The sequence below is a fragment of the Castor canadensis genome, chromosome 6, assembly GCF_047511655.1.
Source record: "Castor canadensis chromosome 6, mCasCan1.hap1v2, whole genome shotgun sequence".
Classification (NCBI taxonomy): Eukaryota; Metazoa; Chordata; class Mammalia; order Rodentia; family Castoridae; genus Castor; species Castor canadensis.
Genome location: NC_133391.1, coordinates 78,006,108 through 78,025,500, shown reverse-complemented (window position 1 = coordinate 78,025,500; position 19,393 = coordinate 78,006,108). Strand labels below are relative to the sequence as shown.

General features: G+C 42.4%; 3 protein-coding genes across 4 annotated transcripts; all 3 read left to right on the top strand.

Annotated features, from left to right (window-relative positions):
• Positions 1-3,964: 3,964 nt before the first annotated feature.
• LOC109702600 (protocadherin beta-7) lies at positions 3,965-7,052 on the top strand. Of its 2 annotated transcripts, XM_074076825.1 has the most exons (2): positions 3,965-6,407; positions 6,867-7,052. In XM_074076825.1, exons 1-2 carry the CDS (start codon positions 4,152-4,154, stop codon positions 6,885-6,887), a joined length of 2,277 nt encoding a protein of 758 aa, XP_073932926.1. In that variant the 5' UTR covers positions 3,965-4,151; the 3' UTR covers positions 6,888-7,052. The 2 variants fall into 2 exon arrangements, with proteins under 2 accessions (XP_073932926.1, XP_020043486.2); XM_020187897.2 differs by having other exon boundaries at positions 3,965-7,052.
• Positions 7,053-7,184: 132 nt separating this feature from the next.
• On the top strand, positions 7,185-14,098 carry LOC109702601 (protocadherin beta-16-like). Its single transcript, XM_020187898.2, has one exon. The coding sequence runs from the start codon at positions 11,348-11,350 to the stop codon at positions 13,739-13,741; it is 2,394 nt and encodes a 797-aa protein (XP_020043487.2). The 5' UTR covers positions 7,185-11,347; the 3' UTR covers positions 13,742-14,098.
• Positions 14,099-15,103: 1,005 nt separating this feature from the next.
• Positions 15,104-18,437, top strand: LOC109702603 (protocadherin beta-10-like). The gene has a single exon (XM_020187900.2). It carries the CDS (start codon positions 17,098-17,100, stop codon positions 18,430-18,432), a length of 1,335 nt encoding a protein of 444 aa, XP_020043489.2. The 5' UTR covers positions 15,104-17,097; the 3' UTR covers positions 18,433-18,437.
• The last annotated feature ends 956 nt before the right edge of the window (positions 18,438-19,393 follow it).

The following is a 19,393-nucleotide window of genomic DNA, read 5'->3' as shown; positions in this document are numbered from 1 at the left end:
AGTAAGTAACTAAATCGTGAATGTTGCTTGACTGTTAAATGTTACAGTAGTTATTAGAACTAATTATGAATATTTAAGTCTTTTCAGGCACATAGCAGCATTAAAAAAAATCTACACAGCCAATGTATTTTCTTTTGGTTAATAAATATCACTTCTAGCTGAAGCTTTCAGAGACAGTGTATAGCTTAACACATTTACTCTTTCTCACTACAGTGATGGTGAAAGTGAAGCCTGGGTTCCTGACCAACTGCTGTGAGGAAGGCCCCACACTGCAGTGTATGGGATATGGGGCATGAGAAATAAATCAACCTTCATTGTACTGAGCCATTAAGATTTGGGGGGAGTTGATATGCAAACACAACCCAACCTATCATGATGCAAACCTTCCCTCCTTTTTCCCCACTCAATTCTTTAACTTTTTCTATCCATACTTTTTCCTTCTGGGTAGAAGATGAAGAAGAATCTAATCACACTGATCCTGGGGTTTTCCCAATCACAAGCACTCCCAGTTCACCTTACTACAAGATAAAAATGAATAAGCACTACCAACCTGCTCAGTGCTCTTTAGTATCTCAAGCTGAATTAAGACAAACAGTTGAATAAAGTTTCCAAAAAGAAACATAAAAATCAAAAGCAAGAAATAAGGCAACTCAGAGAAAGAAAAGAGTTTGCAAACAGAATAATACTGGGGGAAACACCTTACTAATCTTATCAGATGAAAAAAATTATTGACTCTAAGAAATAAGTACAAAAACAGAACTCCTGGAAAATGTGAGCAGGATAAAATGTAGTATCAATAGAAAGTCTTGAAAATAAAGAGAATATCTCAAGGAATATTGCAAAAATATTTTTAAATGGCAAACAGAAGAGAAAAATAAGGAAGTGAGAGGATCATAACAGAAGTCCAACATCTAAATTAAAGGAATGCCAAAAAAGAAGAGCTGATAGTAGGGAAGTGAAACAGGAAGAAGGGAGGGGGGAGAATCAATGAAATAATTGAAGAAAATTTTTTAAAAGCTGGAAGAAATTATTTTTATAGATGAAATGGCTCATCAGTTGCCAGTCCAATGGGTAAGATATAAACCCAAACCAAAACACATCAGTATTTAATTTTAAAATGCTTGAAATAATGACAAAACACTGCAAGAATAAATAAACATATAAGTCACATATGAAGGATAAGAAAAAAGATTAGATGCAGGGTTCTTAACAATACTTTGGTTTATATGTATATGACCAAAACAAAATTTAACACTCATACATCGTCCTCTGGAAACTAGAGGAAGATATTATCAAAGTAAGAATATAATTCACGAGAGGGGAATACAAACAGAACCAAAAGGAAAAGAATCAAAACAGGACAGAAGTGGAATGAATTTCCAGGTGATATTGAAGGATGATGCTAGTCTGACAACTGGGTCTCAAGCAGAGTGAAGTAGCAGTCCAGTCTGCAGCTGTGTGACTCAAGAAAGGATATTATCAGTGTCCTTCTAGACATTGTACTATTAGATAAAACTATCAGAAGATGTGATCTATTGAAACCATAGAGTAAATGGAAAAGGGAAAGATACAAAATTCCCCAAATAGGAACTGTAACCCAAATAAATGGCAAAGAGGATTCCAAGAATTATAACAAAAGGAAGTTTCAGGATGATAGCTGAACAGCAGGTGTAGAAAGCAACTACCCAATTTACAGGAGAATTGTCTCACAGGAGAAAGGAATCACCATGTGGAAAGCTGTACTCAGGGAAAACTGCAATTGTGGAAAGCTTAAGTGATATGGATAAAGACAAACAAGAGTGCAAGTGGCTTACACCTTTAATCTTGGCCAGTTGGGAGGCTGAGATCAGGAGCATATGGTTCCAGGGCAACCTGGGAAAAGTGTTCCAGAGATCCCCCCCAATGGGGGTAAAAATCTGGGGAGACAGGAAGAAAAGAAATGAAGAAAATGAAAAGGAAGATGCTTAGTAACTTCAAAAAACAAGTAAGAAAGAAACGCAAATTAGTACACAGCAATGCTTCTAATATGTTGCAAGTGAAAGAAGGCAAGAAAAGGGTTAAAATTTAATCCAGCATATTAACAACATCTAAAATTAATTAACCAAGCTGGACATGGATGGCTCATGCCTGTAATGCTAGCTACTTGGAAGGATGAGATTGGAGAATCATGGTTCAAGGCATCCTGGACAAATAGGTCAAGAGACCCCCCCCCCATCTCCAAAATAACCAGAACAAAATGGACTGGAGGTGTGGCTCAAGTGGTACAGCACCTGCTTTGCAAGTGCAAAGTCCTGAGTTCAAGCCCTAGTCCAACAAAAAATTTAATTAATTAAACAAAATACAGCAGAATACAGAATAGTACTGGAGGTGTGGCTTAAGCAGTGGAGCACCTACTTTGGGGAAGCCCTTACTTCAAACCCTATTCCCACAAAAAATAAAGTTAAAGAGTTTTTAAACGGTTATCTCTTGGGAGGGAAACCAAGAAAAGTAGGAAGAGAAGGACAGAGAACCATTGCAATTTTTTATAAGCCTCTTAGTGCTATTTGATTTTGAACAAAGGTCAAATATTATTTTGAAAAAAAATGCATTTTAAAAGAGCAGTACCATAGAGTTCTTCAAAGTCGCACCAAAAACACAAAGGACATAAAATATGAAACATTGCTAGTAAGAATAGTAATATAACTAAAGGCCAATTATACAATGAAGGAAAAATGCCAAGACATTTGAAAACTAGAAGAAAATGGATGTTTTAAAATAAAATACTAGTAACTTAAAAACAAAACCCAAACAGATTTATAACCAAAGGCAAAATGTTAAAGGTAGCCATAGATCTACCACCAGCAAAGTCACCAAACCCAACCAGTTCAAACAGCAAGTTGTAATCAAGCATGTAGAAACAAATAATATGCTAATTGTCCTATTGTATGAAAGTAGATGGAAAGTTTAACCCATACTATGAACCAGAGTGATAGTTTAACACTCAAGCCATTAAAGTTAAACATGCAGAACAAGGACCAGGAAAATCCTAAAATCATCTTGACACATCAAAAAGATTTGAGCATTAAAATAGTAACATTTGTGGTTATGTTTCATTGATATCAATGACTCAAGAATTTAAAAACTGAGAAGTAAATAGATAATTTAAACAAATGTTTTAAATACTTTAAAATATGAAAGAATAAAGAAAAAGAAAACTTTCTTGATCTAAGCAGAAGACTGACTGTCTCTGAGATCAACATAAAGCTGCAATATTAGAAGCACTTCCACAAATTCAAGATTGACCTACCTTCTACTATTAATATTGTTGTATTCATTGGATTTTGTAGATTATGGTCGTTGAGATTATCTATGAACAATAACTTATATGTAGTACTTAAGGCAGATGAAGGTGAAGGTTGTGTGGCAGAAATTGTTCCAGAAAATATCATGAGTAAAGAGTAAATACCTTGAAAATGGAAGGCTTGTTTAATCCACAAGAAACTGAAAAAAAGACCAGTTATGCTAATGTACAAATATTATTGCTAAATGTATTACAAATAAATAAAAGATCTTCAGACAATTTTTTTTACTTTTTAATGAATGCTTTCTTCACATTCTTCACTATCAATTTTTGAAATAGGATAAAGTTTTCTTGCCATTTTCTTAGGATTTTGATGGGGAGCCAGAGTTTATTGCTCCTAAATTTAAGAAAATAACAGATTCTTTTAATGAATTCAGATTATCATAGGGGAAATGAGAGACAGTGATTACTTACTATCACAATTGTGAATACCTGAGGAAAATGATAGAATGGGACAACAAACACTCAGGAAAAATCACTCCGGTGGCAGAGTGCTTTTAATCTGCCATCTTTATGTTCTATTCTGAGTTCGGAAATAGCAGCTACAAAACGCAAGGTGGCGCTGCTGACTAAAAAGAGAAAAAAAAAAAAACCCGCACAAGGGATGCTACAGACTCCAGTTTTAAAAGGAAATCTGACAAGAACGGAAGCGGAAAGGCAATCGCCATAACAGGCGTTAGGGGAAAAGTGGGGATCTGTTCTCACCTAAATTGCTATTATACAGCTCATTTCTAAGGAGTCGGTTGCTGCCATTTCTGAGAGCTGCTTGAGGGCCGGCTGAATGAAGTATTTTTGAAAGACTGACCAAAGAATGGAGGCCAGAGAGGAGCGGGCTGTGCAGAAAAGGCAAGTCCTATTTCTTTGTGTATTTCTGGGAATGTCTTGGGCTGGCGCAGAACCGCTGCGGTATTTTGTAGCGGAGGAGACTGAGAGAGGCACCTTTTTGGCCAATATAGCAAATGATTTGGATTTAGGGGTTGAGGAACTGTCAGCCCGGGGATCTAGAATTGTTTTAGACCAGAATATACGTTTTTTACTGCTCAATCCGCTCACTGGTGACTTACTTCTAAATGAGAAATTGGACCGAGAGAAGCTGTGTGGCCCAACAGAGCCCTGTGTACTGCCTTTCCAGCTGTTATTGGAAAAGCCTTTTGAGATTCACCGTGCTGAATTACAAGTCACAGATATCAATGATCATTCTCCAGTATTTCTAGACAGAGAGATTTCCTTGAAAATATCAGAAAGTGCCACTCCAGGGGCGACATTTCTCTTAGAAAGTGCCCAGGATTTAGATGTTGGAACCAACAGCCTGAGTAACTATACCATCAGCCCCAATGCCTACTTCCACGTTAATGTGCATGATGGCGGGGCGGGGAATATCTTTCCTGAATTGGTATTGGATCAAGTGCTGGATCACGAGGAGCTGCCTGACTTCACTTTAACCCTAAAGGCCTTGGATGGTGACTCTCCCCCCAGATCAGGGACGGTCCTTGTACGGATTCTGGTAGTAGACATAAATGATAACGCCCCCGAATTTGTGCAGTCGCTCTACAAAGTGCAAGTACCAGAGAACACTCCGGTTGGCTCACTAGTTGTCACTGTGTCTGCCAGGGATTTAGATACGGGAAGTAATGCGGAAATATTTTACACACTCCTTTATGCTACTGAAAGAATTCTCAAAACGTTTCAAATCAATTCCACATCTGGCAATCTTCTTCTTAAAGCTGAATTGAACTATGAGGCAATTCCAACTTATACATTAACTATTCAGGCCAAAGACGGAGGAGGACTATCTGGAAAATGTACTGTGGTTGTGGAGGTAACAGATGTAAATGACAATCCACCTGAACTTTTCATGTCATCTTTGAGGAGCCAAATTGCAGAAAACTCGCCCGAGACAGTCATTGCTGTTTTTAGGATTAGAGATAGAGATTCGGGAAACAATGGGAAAATGGTGTGCTCCATCCAGGACAATCTCCCCTTCATACTGAAGCCATCTGTAGAAAATTTCTACACTCTGGTAACAGAGGGTCCACTGGACAGAGAGAGCACATCTCAGTACAACATCACCATCACAGTTTCAGATCTGGGGACTCCCAGGCTGCAAACGGAGCACAGCATAAGCGTGCAGGTGTCCGACGTGAACGACAACGCCCCGGCCTTCACGCACACCTCCTACACCCTGCGGGTGCGCGAGAACAACAGCCCCGGCCTGCACATAGGCAGCGTGAGCGCCACAGACAGGGACGCGGGCACCAACGCCCAGCTCACCTACTCGCTGCTGCCGCCCCCAGAGCCGCACCTGGCCCTCGCCTCGCTCGTGGCCATCGACGCGGACAGCGGGCAGCTGTTCGCCCTGAGGCCGCTGGACTACGAGGCCCTGCAGGCCTTGGAGTTCCGCGTGGGCGCCGCCGACCGCGGCTCGCCCGCGCTCAGCAGCCAGGCGCTCGTGCGCCTGCTGGTGCTGGACGCCAATGACAACTCGCCCTTCGTGCTGTACCCGATGCAGAACGCCTCTGCGCCCTGCACCGAGCTGCTGCCCAGGGCGGCCGAGCCGGGGTACCTGCTCACCAAGGTGGTGGCGGTGGACGGCGACTCGGGCCAGAACGCATGGCTGTCCTACCAGCTGCTCAAGGCCACGGAGCCCGGGCTCTTCAGCGTGTGGCCGCACAATGGCGAGGTGCGCACCGCCAGGCTGCTGAGCGAGCGCGACGCGCCCAAGCACAGGCTGCTGGTGCTGGTCAGGGACAATGGCGAGCCGCCGCTGTCTGCCAGCGTCACGCTGCACGTGCTGCTGGTGGATGGCTTCTCCCAGCCCTACCTGCCGCTGCCGGAAGCGGCGGCCGAGCAGGGGCGGGGCGACGCGCTCACCTTGCACCTGGTGGTGGCCTTGGCGTCGGTGTCGTCGCTCTTCCTCTTGTGTGTGCTGGTGTTCGTGGCGGTGCAGCTGTGCAGGAGGAGCAGGCCGGCCTCTCTGTCTGGCTGTGCGGTGCCCCAGGGCCACTTTCCGGGCCACCTGGTGGACGTCAGCGGTGCGGGGACCCTGTCCCACAGCTACCAGTATGAGGTGTGTCTGACAGGAGGCTCAGAGAGGAATGAATTCAAGTTTTTTAAGCCAATTTTACCTAATTTCCAAGGACATTCCCCTGGATCAGAAATGGAAGAAAAGCTCAACTATAGGAATGATTTAGGCTTCAACATTCAGTTAAAATAATTGTTTCTCATATTCCATAATTTAACTTTGTGATAAATTCAAAGTGGTTTGTTCTGTCTACTTTAAAACACACTAAACTTGTTTAGTTATGTTGTCTCTTTAAAAACAAATTGTATCTCCTCTTTTCTCCCCAAGTACCAGGTGAAGGGTCCTGAACCTTGCTTTTCAAACTCTGATGACGTCTGTAGTCAAGCAAGTCTTTGTTCTGGTACAGATTTGGAATTTGTAATGCAAAAAAGAGTGGAAATTAATTCTACATTATTAATTGTAGCTCTTTGTGTTTTTTTTTTTTGTTATTTGTTAACCCTCTAGGAAAATGCAAAGCAGTCCTGAAGTCCAATCAGGAAGGACAAAGATGGAACAGGATCTGACTCTGGGTTTACTCTGCCTTCATAGCACTAATCTTCTTTGATGTTGTTTTATCTTAATTTGTTATATAATTGTACTTATTGTCATTAGCATACCTGTATTGTTTTTAATATTATTATTTTAACTTGCTTTCCACTTAATTTCATTGGTGTTAAAGGAGGGGAAAAGCTACATCTTATTTACATAGTGAGACAAAGCAGATGGTAAGGAAACTGGCTTTTCCCCAATTTTAAAAAGTTTGGGAAAAGTGCAGTGGTCAATATTCATTTATCTTTCCCTCTTTAGTATCAAATCCCAAATTTCATATACAGTATTTATGTGCTTTGTCAAAAGAACACATTTTCACAGCTTCCTTTGCAGTTAGATCCCAGCACATGACCAAGCAGGTTATATAGTCAATGATCTCTCTCTCTCTCTCTCTCTCTCTCTCTCTCTCTCTCTCTCTCTCTCTCTCTCTCTGTGTGTGTGTGTGTGTGTGTGTGTGTGTTTGGACTTGCATTGTTGGAATCAAACCCAGGGCCTCTTCCATGCTAGACAAGCACTCTGTCACTAAGCAACCCTCAACCTCCAAGACTTCTGAAAGGGAGATGATTCATCTGGGTAGGGATCACCTTTTTTCCTTCCTTAACTTCTGTATTATCCTTGAAATGTGCATGTCATGAGTAGTACACATACAGCTATATTGGAATTTAATGATAGAAACAAAAGATGAAGGCAATCAGTACAGAATGAAAAGAGAGGGTCCCTTGTGACTTTGCAGTTAATGTCACCCCTAGATTGCCTACTTCTAAAGTTCTTTTTAAGTTTTCATGCTACTTTCAGTGGAATCTAATTCTGGGGGTGGTACTGGGGTAGAACTCAGGCCTCACACTGTCCAGATGGCGTTCTATCACTTAAACAACAGTCCCCACCATTTTTGCTTTAGTTATTTTTCAGATAGGTTCTGGTGCTTTTTGCTGTTTTCCAGCCTGGTCCCAGCCTCTGATGGAGCTTCTCCTACCTATGCCTTCAATTTAGCTGGGACCTTGGACGCCAGGCCCCATGATTGGCTTATTGGTTGAACTGGGGTCTTGCTAACATTTTGCTGGAGATGGCCCTGAGTCTCAGTCCTCCTGATTTCTGCCTCCTGAGTTGCTGGAATTACAAGCATGAGCCACCAAACCTGGCTAATTTTTAACAGTAAGTTTTTTAAATAAATTTACACAATGCACATATATAGTAAAATGCACAGATGTTAAATGTAGAGTGTGAGCTGACTTGTCTTTTGATGTTTTATTTCTTGGTTTCTAATCTAGTTAAAAGTAGTAGATAGGGTGCTGTACATTCATTACCTTTTTAATCTTTTCTCAAACTCTAAGGGGCTTAGCATATTATCCCCCTTTTTACATAACAAAACTGAGGCTTAAAAAGGTTAAGTAATTTTCTTATGATTCTCAATAATAAAAGGAAAATTTGAAGTACATTCTAACTCTACATTAATCTAATGCTCCAGCTCTTAACCTATATATATACATATATATATGTAATGTTATACATTATGTTATATAGTACATATTCTATATGTTCTATATATATCTTCAAACCTTAATATTATATATATAGTATGTATGTATAATATATCTTTGGGAAGTTTAAGTTTAGTTTATCATATACATTTTCATAACTTATTAAAAATTAAACATGCTATAACAATTTTAGCATATCATGTGTTTGCAAGCAGTTGCAATGTACATGCAATGTTATGGAGGAATTTTTATGGCTAAATAACGTAGAGATTCTAGAAATTCAGCAGGAAAAACTGCTGGATGCCACTTATTTTCTGCTAAGATTAACCATTTATATCTTTGGTCCTCTTAAAAGATTTACTGTATAAATGTGTGGAGGTCATAAATGACTTTATTCTAAAATAATAACTCATGATAGCTGAATGAGACATTCTTCCATACTTGCTATAATAATACTATTCTTTTGTAGAAGTGATTAATTTTTACTGTTTCAGTTGCTGGGTGCATATGAATCCATGATCATGTTATGTGTCGGGCTTTCTATTGCTGCTGAAAAATGCCACAAACATAGTTGTTTAAATCAATGAAGATATATTATCTTACAGTTTTGTAAATCAGAATTCTGATATGGATCTTCAGAACTAAAATCACGAGTCAGCAGGGATGCACTCATTGTATTCCGGTGGTTCTAGAGAACCCATGTTTTTGTCTTATCCATCTTCTAGATGCTGCCCACATTACTTGGCTCATGGCCCCTTCATCCATTCTCAAAGCCAACCACATTACTTGTCTGGACATTCCTTAATAGTCACATGACCCTCTGATTGTAGAAAGGAAAAGTCCCTATCTCACCCAGATAATACAGGATGATTTTCCCTTTCACAATCCTTTAAGTGATTTAGGTTTGCAAAGATTTTTTTTCCACCAAAGTATCAGAATTATATTTTTGCCATTATCCTGTCTAGCACAGACTAGCTGCTTGGAAGAAAATTATTCAGTCTAACAATATACCATCTATAGCCAAAGGACAGCACATAGTAGAAATTTAGGCCTTATTGATTTGATGCATAATAGTTAAGAAACTTCTAAAATTCTTTAACAAAGACAGTTGATAAAGGTATCATGAATTGTGTGTGTGTGTGTGTGTGTGTGTGTGTGTGTGTGTGTGTGTGATCCTGGAGATCAGACTCAGACTCTCATGCATGCTAAACACATGCTTTACCACTGAGCTCCCTGCCCTACCCACCATGAATCTTCAATGTAGTTCAAACTATAGAAATGGAAAACCTGAACCAAAGAATCCAAATATGGCAAGAGTCTTGTATCTGGAATTTATAAGGAACTCTTACAATTCAATTTAAAAAATCATTCAATTAAAAATGGGCAAAGATCTAAATAAACTTTTTTGCAAGGAAAAATGACCACTAAGCACATGAAAAGGGGTCCATCATCATTCATCAGGAAAACACCAATCAAATCATACCCCAAGACCCTACTTCATACCCACTGGGATAGCTACCATCAAAAAACCAGAAAACAGTAATTATTGGAAGAATGTGAGAATATTGGAACCTGAGATACTGCTGGTGGAAATGTGAAATGCTGCAGCTATTTTGGAAAACAGTCTGGCAGTTCCTCAAACATTTAAGCATAAAGTCATCATATGACCAGCAATTCCACTCCTAGAGAAATGAAAACATATGTCCGCACAAAAGCATATACATGAATGTTCATATAGTATTGTCCAGAACAGGAAAAAATGTGGAAACAACACAAATGTCCAAATGAGCATGAGAATCATTCAGTCAAAAAAAGTGATGAATTACTGTACATGCCACAACTTGGATGAACCTTGAAAGCCAGTCACAAAAGTCCATGTATTATATCATTCATGCAGATGAAAGTGTAAAATAGGGAACTCTGTAGAGACAATAACAGATTAATGATAGCTTGGGGCAGAGGGCAGGAGCTATATGGATGCAAGGTTATGTTTTCAGGTGACAAAAATGTTCCAAAATTGACCGTGGTGATGAATGCACAACTCTGTGGATAATTAAAACCACAGAATGCTACACTTTAAATGTATGAATTGTATGCTATGTGGGTTATTTCCCAAAGCTGTGTTTTTAAGGAATAAGACAGTAATTGCTCTTGCCAGAATTTGAAAAGAAAAAGAATCCAAAAAAGTGTGGCAGGTTCAACCTTGAGATCTGCTTATATAGAAAAAAACCTTTGTAATAATTTAAAATTTGTGAGAACTCACAGTTCTCTGTTTTAGATGTTAGAACAAAGCATTTTATTCTATATTAACGCAAATTTAACTCTACTCTTTAAAAATCCATTGGTTGCAATTTTGCAGTGTTCACTCATTTTTAATTTAGTACGATGAAAAATATCCACATGTGAAACTGTTCCCCTGTTACTTCAAAAACATTTTACTCCTAAGTGCATATTCTTCTCAGGTTAAATGTAAATTAAATGATTTTATTTAATAAACACCTCAGCAGCATTCGTCGGTAATATGTGATAGTTTGCTCTTTGTACTATCTCCCGTGAAACATCACAGATCTCTATCTGAACACCTCAAAGCGAGCTGAAAATAGCGTGTTACATTATATAGCCTATTCCCTACATTTTGAAGAATGTCTCCAGTTAAATCAGAAATTGTAAGACTCAGTTAGAACGCATGGTGGCGCTGCAGGTTAAGAAGATGGAATACAGCAATTGTCTCTGCAACTCCAGACAGTCTCTCGCTGCCTGGAAGCAAAAGCTAAGCTTTCTCAGCCAGAGCAAAAGCGATTGAGAAACTTTAAAAGCTTTATTTCGCGGCTTGCTCTGACGTCCTGCACTGCAAGACAGCGCTACAAGGATCCTGAGTGCACGTGAAGCTCCTGTGAACCAAATTTTTAGGAAAGAGCAATGGAGATTGGATGGATGAGAAATCTGAGACAAAGGCAAGTCCTAGTTTTCTTTGTTTTGTTGAGCTTGTCTGGGGCGGACCCTGAGCTGGGGCCCTATTCTGTAGTGGAAGAAACGGAGAAAGGCTCCATAGTGGCAAATCTAGGGAAAGACTTGGGATTGGATTTGGCAGAGATGTCCACGCGCGGGGCTCGGATCATTTCCCAGGGAAACAAAGAGAATTTGCGGCTGAAGGTTCAAACTGGGGATCTGGTCATAAATGAGAAACTAGATCGAGAGGAGCTGTGTGGTTCCATTGAGCCTTGTATTCTACATTTCCAAGTGTTAATGGAAAAACCCTTAGAGATATTTCAGGCTGAACTGAGGGTGCAAGACATAAATGACCACTCTCCCGTGTTCACTGAAAGAGAAATGATTCTAAAAATACCAGAAAATAGTCCCCTAGGAAATGCATTCCCTCTGAGTAATGCTCTGGATTTGGATGTAGGAAGCAATAATGTTCAGAACTATAAAATCAGCCCGAACTCCCATTTCCACGTTCTAACCCGGAGCCGCAGCGATGGCAGGAAGTACCCTGAGCTGGTACTGGAAAAAGAGCTGGATCGGGAGGAGGAGCCTGAGCTAAGATTCAGACTGACAGCTTTGGATGGCGGCTCTCCTCCCCGATCTGGAACCACACAGGTCCGAATTGAAGTTGTAGACACCAACGACAATGCACCTGAGTTTCAGCAGCCAATCTACAAGGTGCAAATTCTCGAGAACAGCCCCGTGGGCTCCCTGGTAGTCACTGTCTCTGCCAGAGATTTAGATAGCGGAGTCAACGGAAAAATATTGTACACACTCTTTCAGCCTACGGAAGATATTAGCAAAACTTTAGAGGTAAATCCTATGACAGGAGAAATTCGACTGAGAAAACAAGTAGATTTTGAAATGGTCCTGTCTTATGAAGTGGACATTAAGGCCACTGATGGAGGAGGTCTTTCTGGAAAATGCACTCTTCTCCTGCAGGTGGTGGACGTGAATGATAATCCCCCAGAAGTGACAATGTCTGCCCTCACCAGCCCCATTCCAGAAAACTCCACAGACATAGTAGTTGCTGTTTTCAGTGTTGCAGATCATGACTCAGGGAACAATGGAAAGACTACTGCCTCCATCAAGGAAGACCTTCCCTTTCTTCTAAAACCTTCAGGCAAGAACTTTTACACCTTGGTAACAGAGAGAGCACTAGACAGAGAAGAAAAAGCAGAGTACAACATCACCATCACAGTTTCAGACATGGGGACTCCCAGGCTGCAAACGGAGCACAGCATAAGCGTGCAGGTGTCCGACGTGAACGACAACGCCCCGGCCTTCACGCACACCTCCTACACCCTGCGGGTGCGCGAGAACAACAGCCCCGGCCTGCACATAGGCAGCGTGAGCGCCACAGACAGGGACGCGGGCACCAACGCCCAGCTCACCTACTCGCTGCTGCCGCCCCCAGAGCCGCACCTGGCCCTCGCCTCGCTCGTGGCCATCGACGCGGACAGCGGGCAGCTGTTCGCCCTGAGGCCGCTGGACTACGAGGCCCTGCAGGCCTTGGAGTTCCGCGTGGGCGCCGCCGACCGCGGCTCGCCCGCGCTCAGCAGCCAGGCGCTCGTGCGCCTGCTGGTGCTGGACGCCAATGACAACTCGCCCTTCGTGCTGTACCCGATGCAGAACGCCTCTGCGCCCTGCACCGAGCTGCTGCCCAGGGCGGCCGAGCCGGGGTACCTGCTCACCAAGGTGGTGGCGGTGGACGGCGACTCGGGCCAGAACGCATGGCTGTCCTACCAGCTGCTCAAGGCCACGGAGCCCGGGCTCTTCAGCGTGTGGCCGCACAATGGCGAGGTGCGCACCGCCAGGCTGCTGAGCGAGCGCGACGCGCCCAAGCACAGGCTGCTGGTGCTGGTCAGGGACAATGGCGAGCCGCCGCTGTCTGCCAGCGTCACGCTGCACGTGCTGCTGGTGGATGGCTTCTCCCAGCCCTACCTGCCGCTGCCGGAAGCGGCGGCCGAGCAGGGGCGGGGCGACGCGCTCACCTTGCACCTGGTGGTGGCCTTGGCGTCGGTGTCGTCGCTCTTCCTCTTGTGTGTGCTGGTGTTCGTGGCGGTGCGGCTGTGCAGGAGGAGCAGGCCGGCCTCTCTGTCTGGCTGTGCGGTGCCCCAGGGCCACTTTCCGGGCCACCTGGTGGACGTCAGCGGTGCGGGGACCCTGTCCCACAGCTACCAGTATGAGGTGTGTCTGATGGGAGGTACTGGGACAAATGAGTTCAAATTCCTGAAGCCAGTTATCCCCAGTCTGTCACCCCAGTGTCCTGGGAAAGAAATAGAGGAAATTCCTAGTTTCCGCAATAGTTTGGGAATTAATTATTGATAGAAACCTACTTAATAAAGATGTTTATTTAATATTGTCTTGTTAATTACTAAATTGTTTATGTCCAATTTGTCAATAATTGAGTGCTATTTAACTTTCTGTTTGATTCATCATCAATATCCAATTTTATGCCAACTGCACAATTTCTTTTTCCCATAATTACCCCAATGTATTAGTTCTCACGTAGTCCAATTAATGGAAATGGCCTTGTCTTCAAAGCTGTAAAATTTCTTCCACTTTATACATGTCTTTATTGACTTTATATTAACTTTACATTTTCATATTAGTTTCTTTTTTCCTAGACTTTTTGAACTGTTAAAATATTCTGCTATGTGCAGTATGCATATATACTATCTGCTATTTCCTCTTTTTCTTTCTAAAGTGGTATTTTTATTGGTTAGTCAGCCTTGATTGTCATTATAAAAGTTGTTTTAAGCGATGCTGCTTATTAAAAGCTCTTTTCTATGCTGATATATCTTAAATTTAAATATAAAATTTCTGATATAAGTGATGTGTGCATATATATAATCTCTTACCTGAAATGAGAAGAAAAGTCATTGTAAGATATTCAGTGTGTCGATTTGCTTATATTTGGAGATATAAAGGCAAACTGTAGGCATTCCGTAGCATGGCATGGAAGTAGTTAATAATTTGTTACTTTTAATTTTATATGAAAAATCAGAGTTATCTGTTAAGTTTTTAATGGCTATCAACCCAGTCCTATTCAGTTCAATAACAATAGAAGTCATCAAATGGAGCTTCAGATGCTGTGGCTTTTATTTTAAACAGAGTAAGTTGGCAGTATTTATCTTTTCACTTTACAGTAAGACTTACTGATTGCTGGTGATGGAAACATCATAGCTTCTTTCTATATAATAGACCTTTGAATAAAATTATCAATGAGGCAGATGTTATAATCATATTTTTGCTTTAAATAATGTTAGGATTTGTGTTACTGTGGTCTGTTTTGGCCTTCCTTTATGTGGTTCTGGGATTGAACTCACCTTAATGCACGCAAGGTAAGCACTCTGCCAAGCTCCCAACCCTTTTGTTTATACTTTTTGGTTTTTGAGGTAAGGTCTCACTGATTTTGCCATGGCTGGCCTCAACCTCTTGATCCCTGGACATCTGAGTTCTGAGTAGACGGGATCACAGGTGTGTGCCATCATTCCAGGCCTCCTTCCTTTATTTGATGCAGAAAAATGAGTTCCTATTAGATTTAAATTAAGAGGGACCTTAAAATAAAGATTAGGCCCTTGTTTAACTCTGCAAATAACTTTAAATTTAATATAAGAAAAACAAGGTCTAATGAAAGAAAGGATACAGAAACTGCAAAGTGTGGGTGAATGAAAGAATGCACCTTTCAAATGATAGGGATTAAAGGCACTGAATAATGTTTCTTGTCCTGTTCCCTAACGTTCATTTATGAATGCCTTAATTCAATCAGAATTAGTGACTAATTTGCTGACCAGTGAGGACCATTGCATAGTCCCTGACCTCAAATAGCTCACATATTGAAGAAGGGACACAGTGGTATGAAACAGGAAGCAATACAAGCTAATCCCATTTATATCCATAAGTTTTTATAGGAGCACAGAGGAGGAACAGTCTAAATGCTCAATTCTGATTGCAGAGTAATGATTCTAGGCAATGTAATAAGATGTTGAAGTTTTTTGAAGAAGGTGTGAAACAAGTTTCTTTTGCTAGTTTTTTGTGTCCTAAGCCCAATGTTTCTGGAAAAGTTAAATCTCTTATTTTCATTGCCCAAGAAAGCATACACAATTTTCCTTGGTTGCATGGGAGTATCGTATGTAGTGAAAGGCCTACGATAGAGCTAAATCTACCAGTGAGGCAGAGATGCTGCTAGAAATCTTTTTATACCCCAACTGTTAAAATTTTAACTTTCCCATGAAGCAGCGAAGAATTCAACGATGTGAATAGATCTCTGTCTCAACATTATTTATTCATAAAGCAAAAGGAAAGAAAAATGAAAATTGAAATAGCTATTAAAAGAAAATTTTTAAAAATATATACAGGAACACACAAAAATTGGATACAGCTGTTTTAGTCTTTTACAAACCACGCGGTGGCGCTGCAGGCTAAAGAGGGGGGGAATTGAACTGAGGCTGCTGCAGAAGTCACTAAAAGGGAGATCCCCACAGAAGGACTAGGAGGAAAAGCTGCACCCGCCCAAGACTGGAAAAAAACAACAAAAAAAAATCCTAGATCTCTGCTGCTACACGAAGTACTTCTGAGGTTTACAACTGTTGTTTATGCTGGGTGCTGTGGCTGTGACCCTGTTGACAAAAGAAGAAGCTATGGAGGCCAGGGCTTTGCACTCCCGGAGACAAAGGCAAGTCCTATTTCTCTTTTTGTTCTGGGGAATGTCCTCTGCAGGTCGTGAGTTTGGACATTATTCAGTGACTGAGGAAATAGAAAGAAGATCATTTGTGGACAATTTGGCAAATGATCTGGGGCTAGCGGTGGAGGAGCTGGCTGCGAGGAGAACTAGGGTGGTTTCTGATGATAACAAATGATACTTGCTCCTGGATTCACATACTGGAGATTTGCTCACAAATGAGAAGCTGGACTGGGAGAAGCTGTGCGGCTCCACAGAGCCCTGTGTGCTGTACTTCCAAATTTTAATGGATAACCCCTTTCAGATTTACCGGGCTGAACTGAGAGTCAGGGATATAAATGATCACTCGCCGGTATTTCAGGACAAAGAAATGGTCTTGAAAATCCTAGAAAATAGAGCTGAAGGGACAGTCTTTCGACTAGAAAGAGCACAGGATTCTGATGGAGGACTTAATGGTATCCAAAACTACACGATCAACCCCAACTCTTTTTTCCAGATTACAGTTAGTGACAGTGAGTAAGGCACCATATACCCAGAGCTAGTGCTCTACAAATCCCTGAATTGGGAGGAGCAGCAGGAGCTCAGTTTAACACTCACAGCACTTGATGGTGGATCTCCACCCAGGTCTGGGGGTGCCACTATACATATTGTGGTTGTGGACATCAACGATAACGCCCCCGAGTTTTCCCAAGCACTTTATGAGACCCAAGTTCCAGAAAACAGCCCATTAGGCTTCTTTATTGTTAAAGTCTCTGCAGAAGATATAGACTCAGGAGTCAATGCAGAAGTAACTTATTCATTTTTTGATGCCTCGGAAGATATTCGATCAACCTTCCAAATCAATCCTTTTTCTGGGGAAGTCAGTCGCAGAGCATTGCTTGATTATGAGTTGGTAAAATCTTACAAAATAAATGTACAGGCAGTAGATGGTGGAGGACTTTCTGCAAGATGTACAGTTTAGGTACAGGTATTAGACACCAACGACAACCCTCCTGAAATGCTCATGTCTTCACTTTCCAACGTTATTCTTGAGAACTCTCCTGAAACCATACTGGCAGTTTTTAGGATTAAAGACAGAGACTCAGGAGAAAATAGAAAGATGGCTTGTTATATTCAAGAAAATCTGCCTTTCCTTCTAAAACTGTCTGTGGACAATTTTTACATGCTAATGACAGAAGGAGCACTGGATAGGGAAAACACATCCGAATACAACATCACCTTCACGGTTTCAGACATGGGGACTCCCAGGCTGCAAACGGAGCACAGCATAAGCGTGCAGGTGTCCGACGTGAACGACAACGCCCCGGCCTTCACGCACACCTCCTACACCCTGCGGGTGCGCGAGAACAACAGCCCCGGCCTGCACATAGGCAGCGTGAGCGCCACAGACAGGGACGCGGGCACCAACGCCCAGCTCACCTACTCGCTGCTGCCGCCCCCAGAGCCGCACCTGGCCCTCGCCTCGCTCGTGGCCATCGACGCGGACAGCGGGCAGCTGTTCGCCCTGAGGCCGCTGGACTACGAGGCCCTGCAGGCCTTGGAGTTCCGCGTGGGCGCCGCCGACCGCGGCTCGCCCGCGCTCAGCAGCCAGGCGCTCGTGCGCCTGCTGGTGCTGGACGCCAATGACAACTCGCCCTTCGTGCTGTACCCGATGCAGAACGCCTCTGCGCCCTGCACCGAGCTGCTGCCCAGGGCGGCCGAGCCGGGGTACCTGCTCACCAAGGTGGTGGCGGTGGACGGCGACTCGGGCCAGAACGCATGGCTGTCCTACCAGCTGCTCAAGGCCACGGAGCCCGGGCTCTTCAGCGTGTGGCCGCACAATGGCGAGGTGCGCACCGCCAGGCTGCTGAGCGAGCGCGACGCGCCCAAGCACAGGCTGATGGTGCTGGTCAGGGACAATGGCGAGCCGCCGCTGTCTGCCAGCGTCACGCTGCACGTGCTGCTGGTGGATGGCTTCTCCCAGCCCTACCTGCCGCTGCAGGAAGCGGCGGCCGAGCAGGGACGGGGCGACGCGCTCACCTTGCACCTGGTGGTGGCCTTGGCGTCGGTGTCGTCGCTCTTCCTCTTGTGTGTGCTGGTGTTCATGGCGGTGCGGCTGTGCAGGAGGAGCAGGGCGGCCTCTCTGTCTGGCTGTGCGGTGTCCCAGGGCCACTTTCCGGGCCACCTGGTGGACGTCAGCGGTGCGGGGACGCTGTCCCACAGCTACCAGTATGAGGTGTGTCTGACAGAAGGTTCTTCTGGGACCAGTGATTTCAAGTTCCTGAAAGTGATTTACCCTAGTATACATGCGTATGGTCCTGGAGGAAAGAGTGAAGGAAACCCCACTTTCTGAAGTAGCTTTGCAGTTAATTTTCCATACAAATTGTTTATAATTTCATGTAGTTTGATGTGCCACACAATTATATCAATATCAATTTAATTTTATGTTAGTTGTCACGTGATACAACTAATTGAATTTTCCAACTTTCAAGTACTCTCCATCCACATTTTTACAATACTTTCTGAAATTTTTTTTGCATGAACAGTTGACTCTGTGCCCATTTATAAATAATACTTTTAAGGTGTTAATTGTATCCAAGGCCACATAGATTTATTATTTTTCATTCTAGAAAGCTGGGGTTTTCAATATTTGGTTTTGTTGCTTTTTGGTTTCATTTTGTTTTTTCTTGCTGGAGTTTGAGCCCAGCACCTGTAATACGCTAGACAAGAGCTCTACCGTTGAGCTATGTAGCAGCCTCTGATATTTGCTTTGTGATCTGCTAAACAGATCATCCTACTAATGCAAATAAAATGTATTAACCTGCATGAAAATCAATATAAATTTTAGCACATTTTCAAATTTTTGTGTGAGAACATTGGTTTGCTATTGGAAAGATATTCATTTTTATTTTACCTTGTAAATTTACAGTCCAATTTAAAAGCAAGAAATATTAAAGATTATGAGGGAAATAATTCCTTTTATCTGCAGTCCCTTTCTACATAGTGGCTTATTATAAAATTGATTTCAATATTTAGGTAATATTTTATACTGTTTTATCTTGACATTCATTTTTATATCGTAGTCATTTCTTGCTTGGATACTTTCCTACATCCCACTGAATAAACATACATACAAACACTTCTTTCTCCTATTTCCTAATAGCATTGTCATAGGTTTCTTTTCTTTTTACCGTTTTGCTTTTGTGGGGTTCTGGGTATCAAACCCAGGGCCTCCAGCATGGTAGACAAGGGCTCTCCACCACTGGTCTACACTATCAGCCTGTAAATTAGACTACCAGTTTGTGCCCATATTG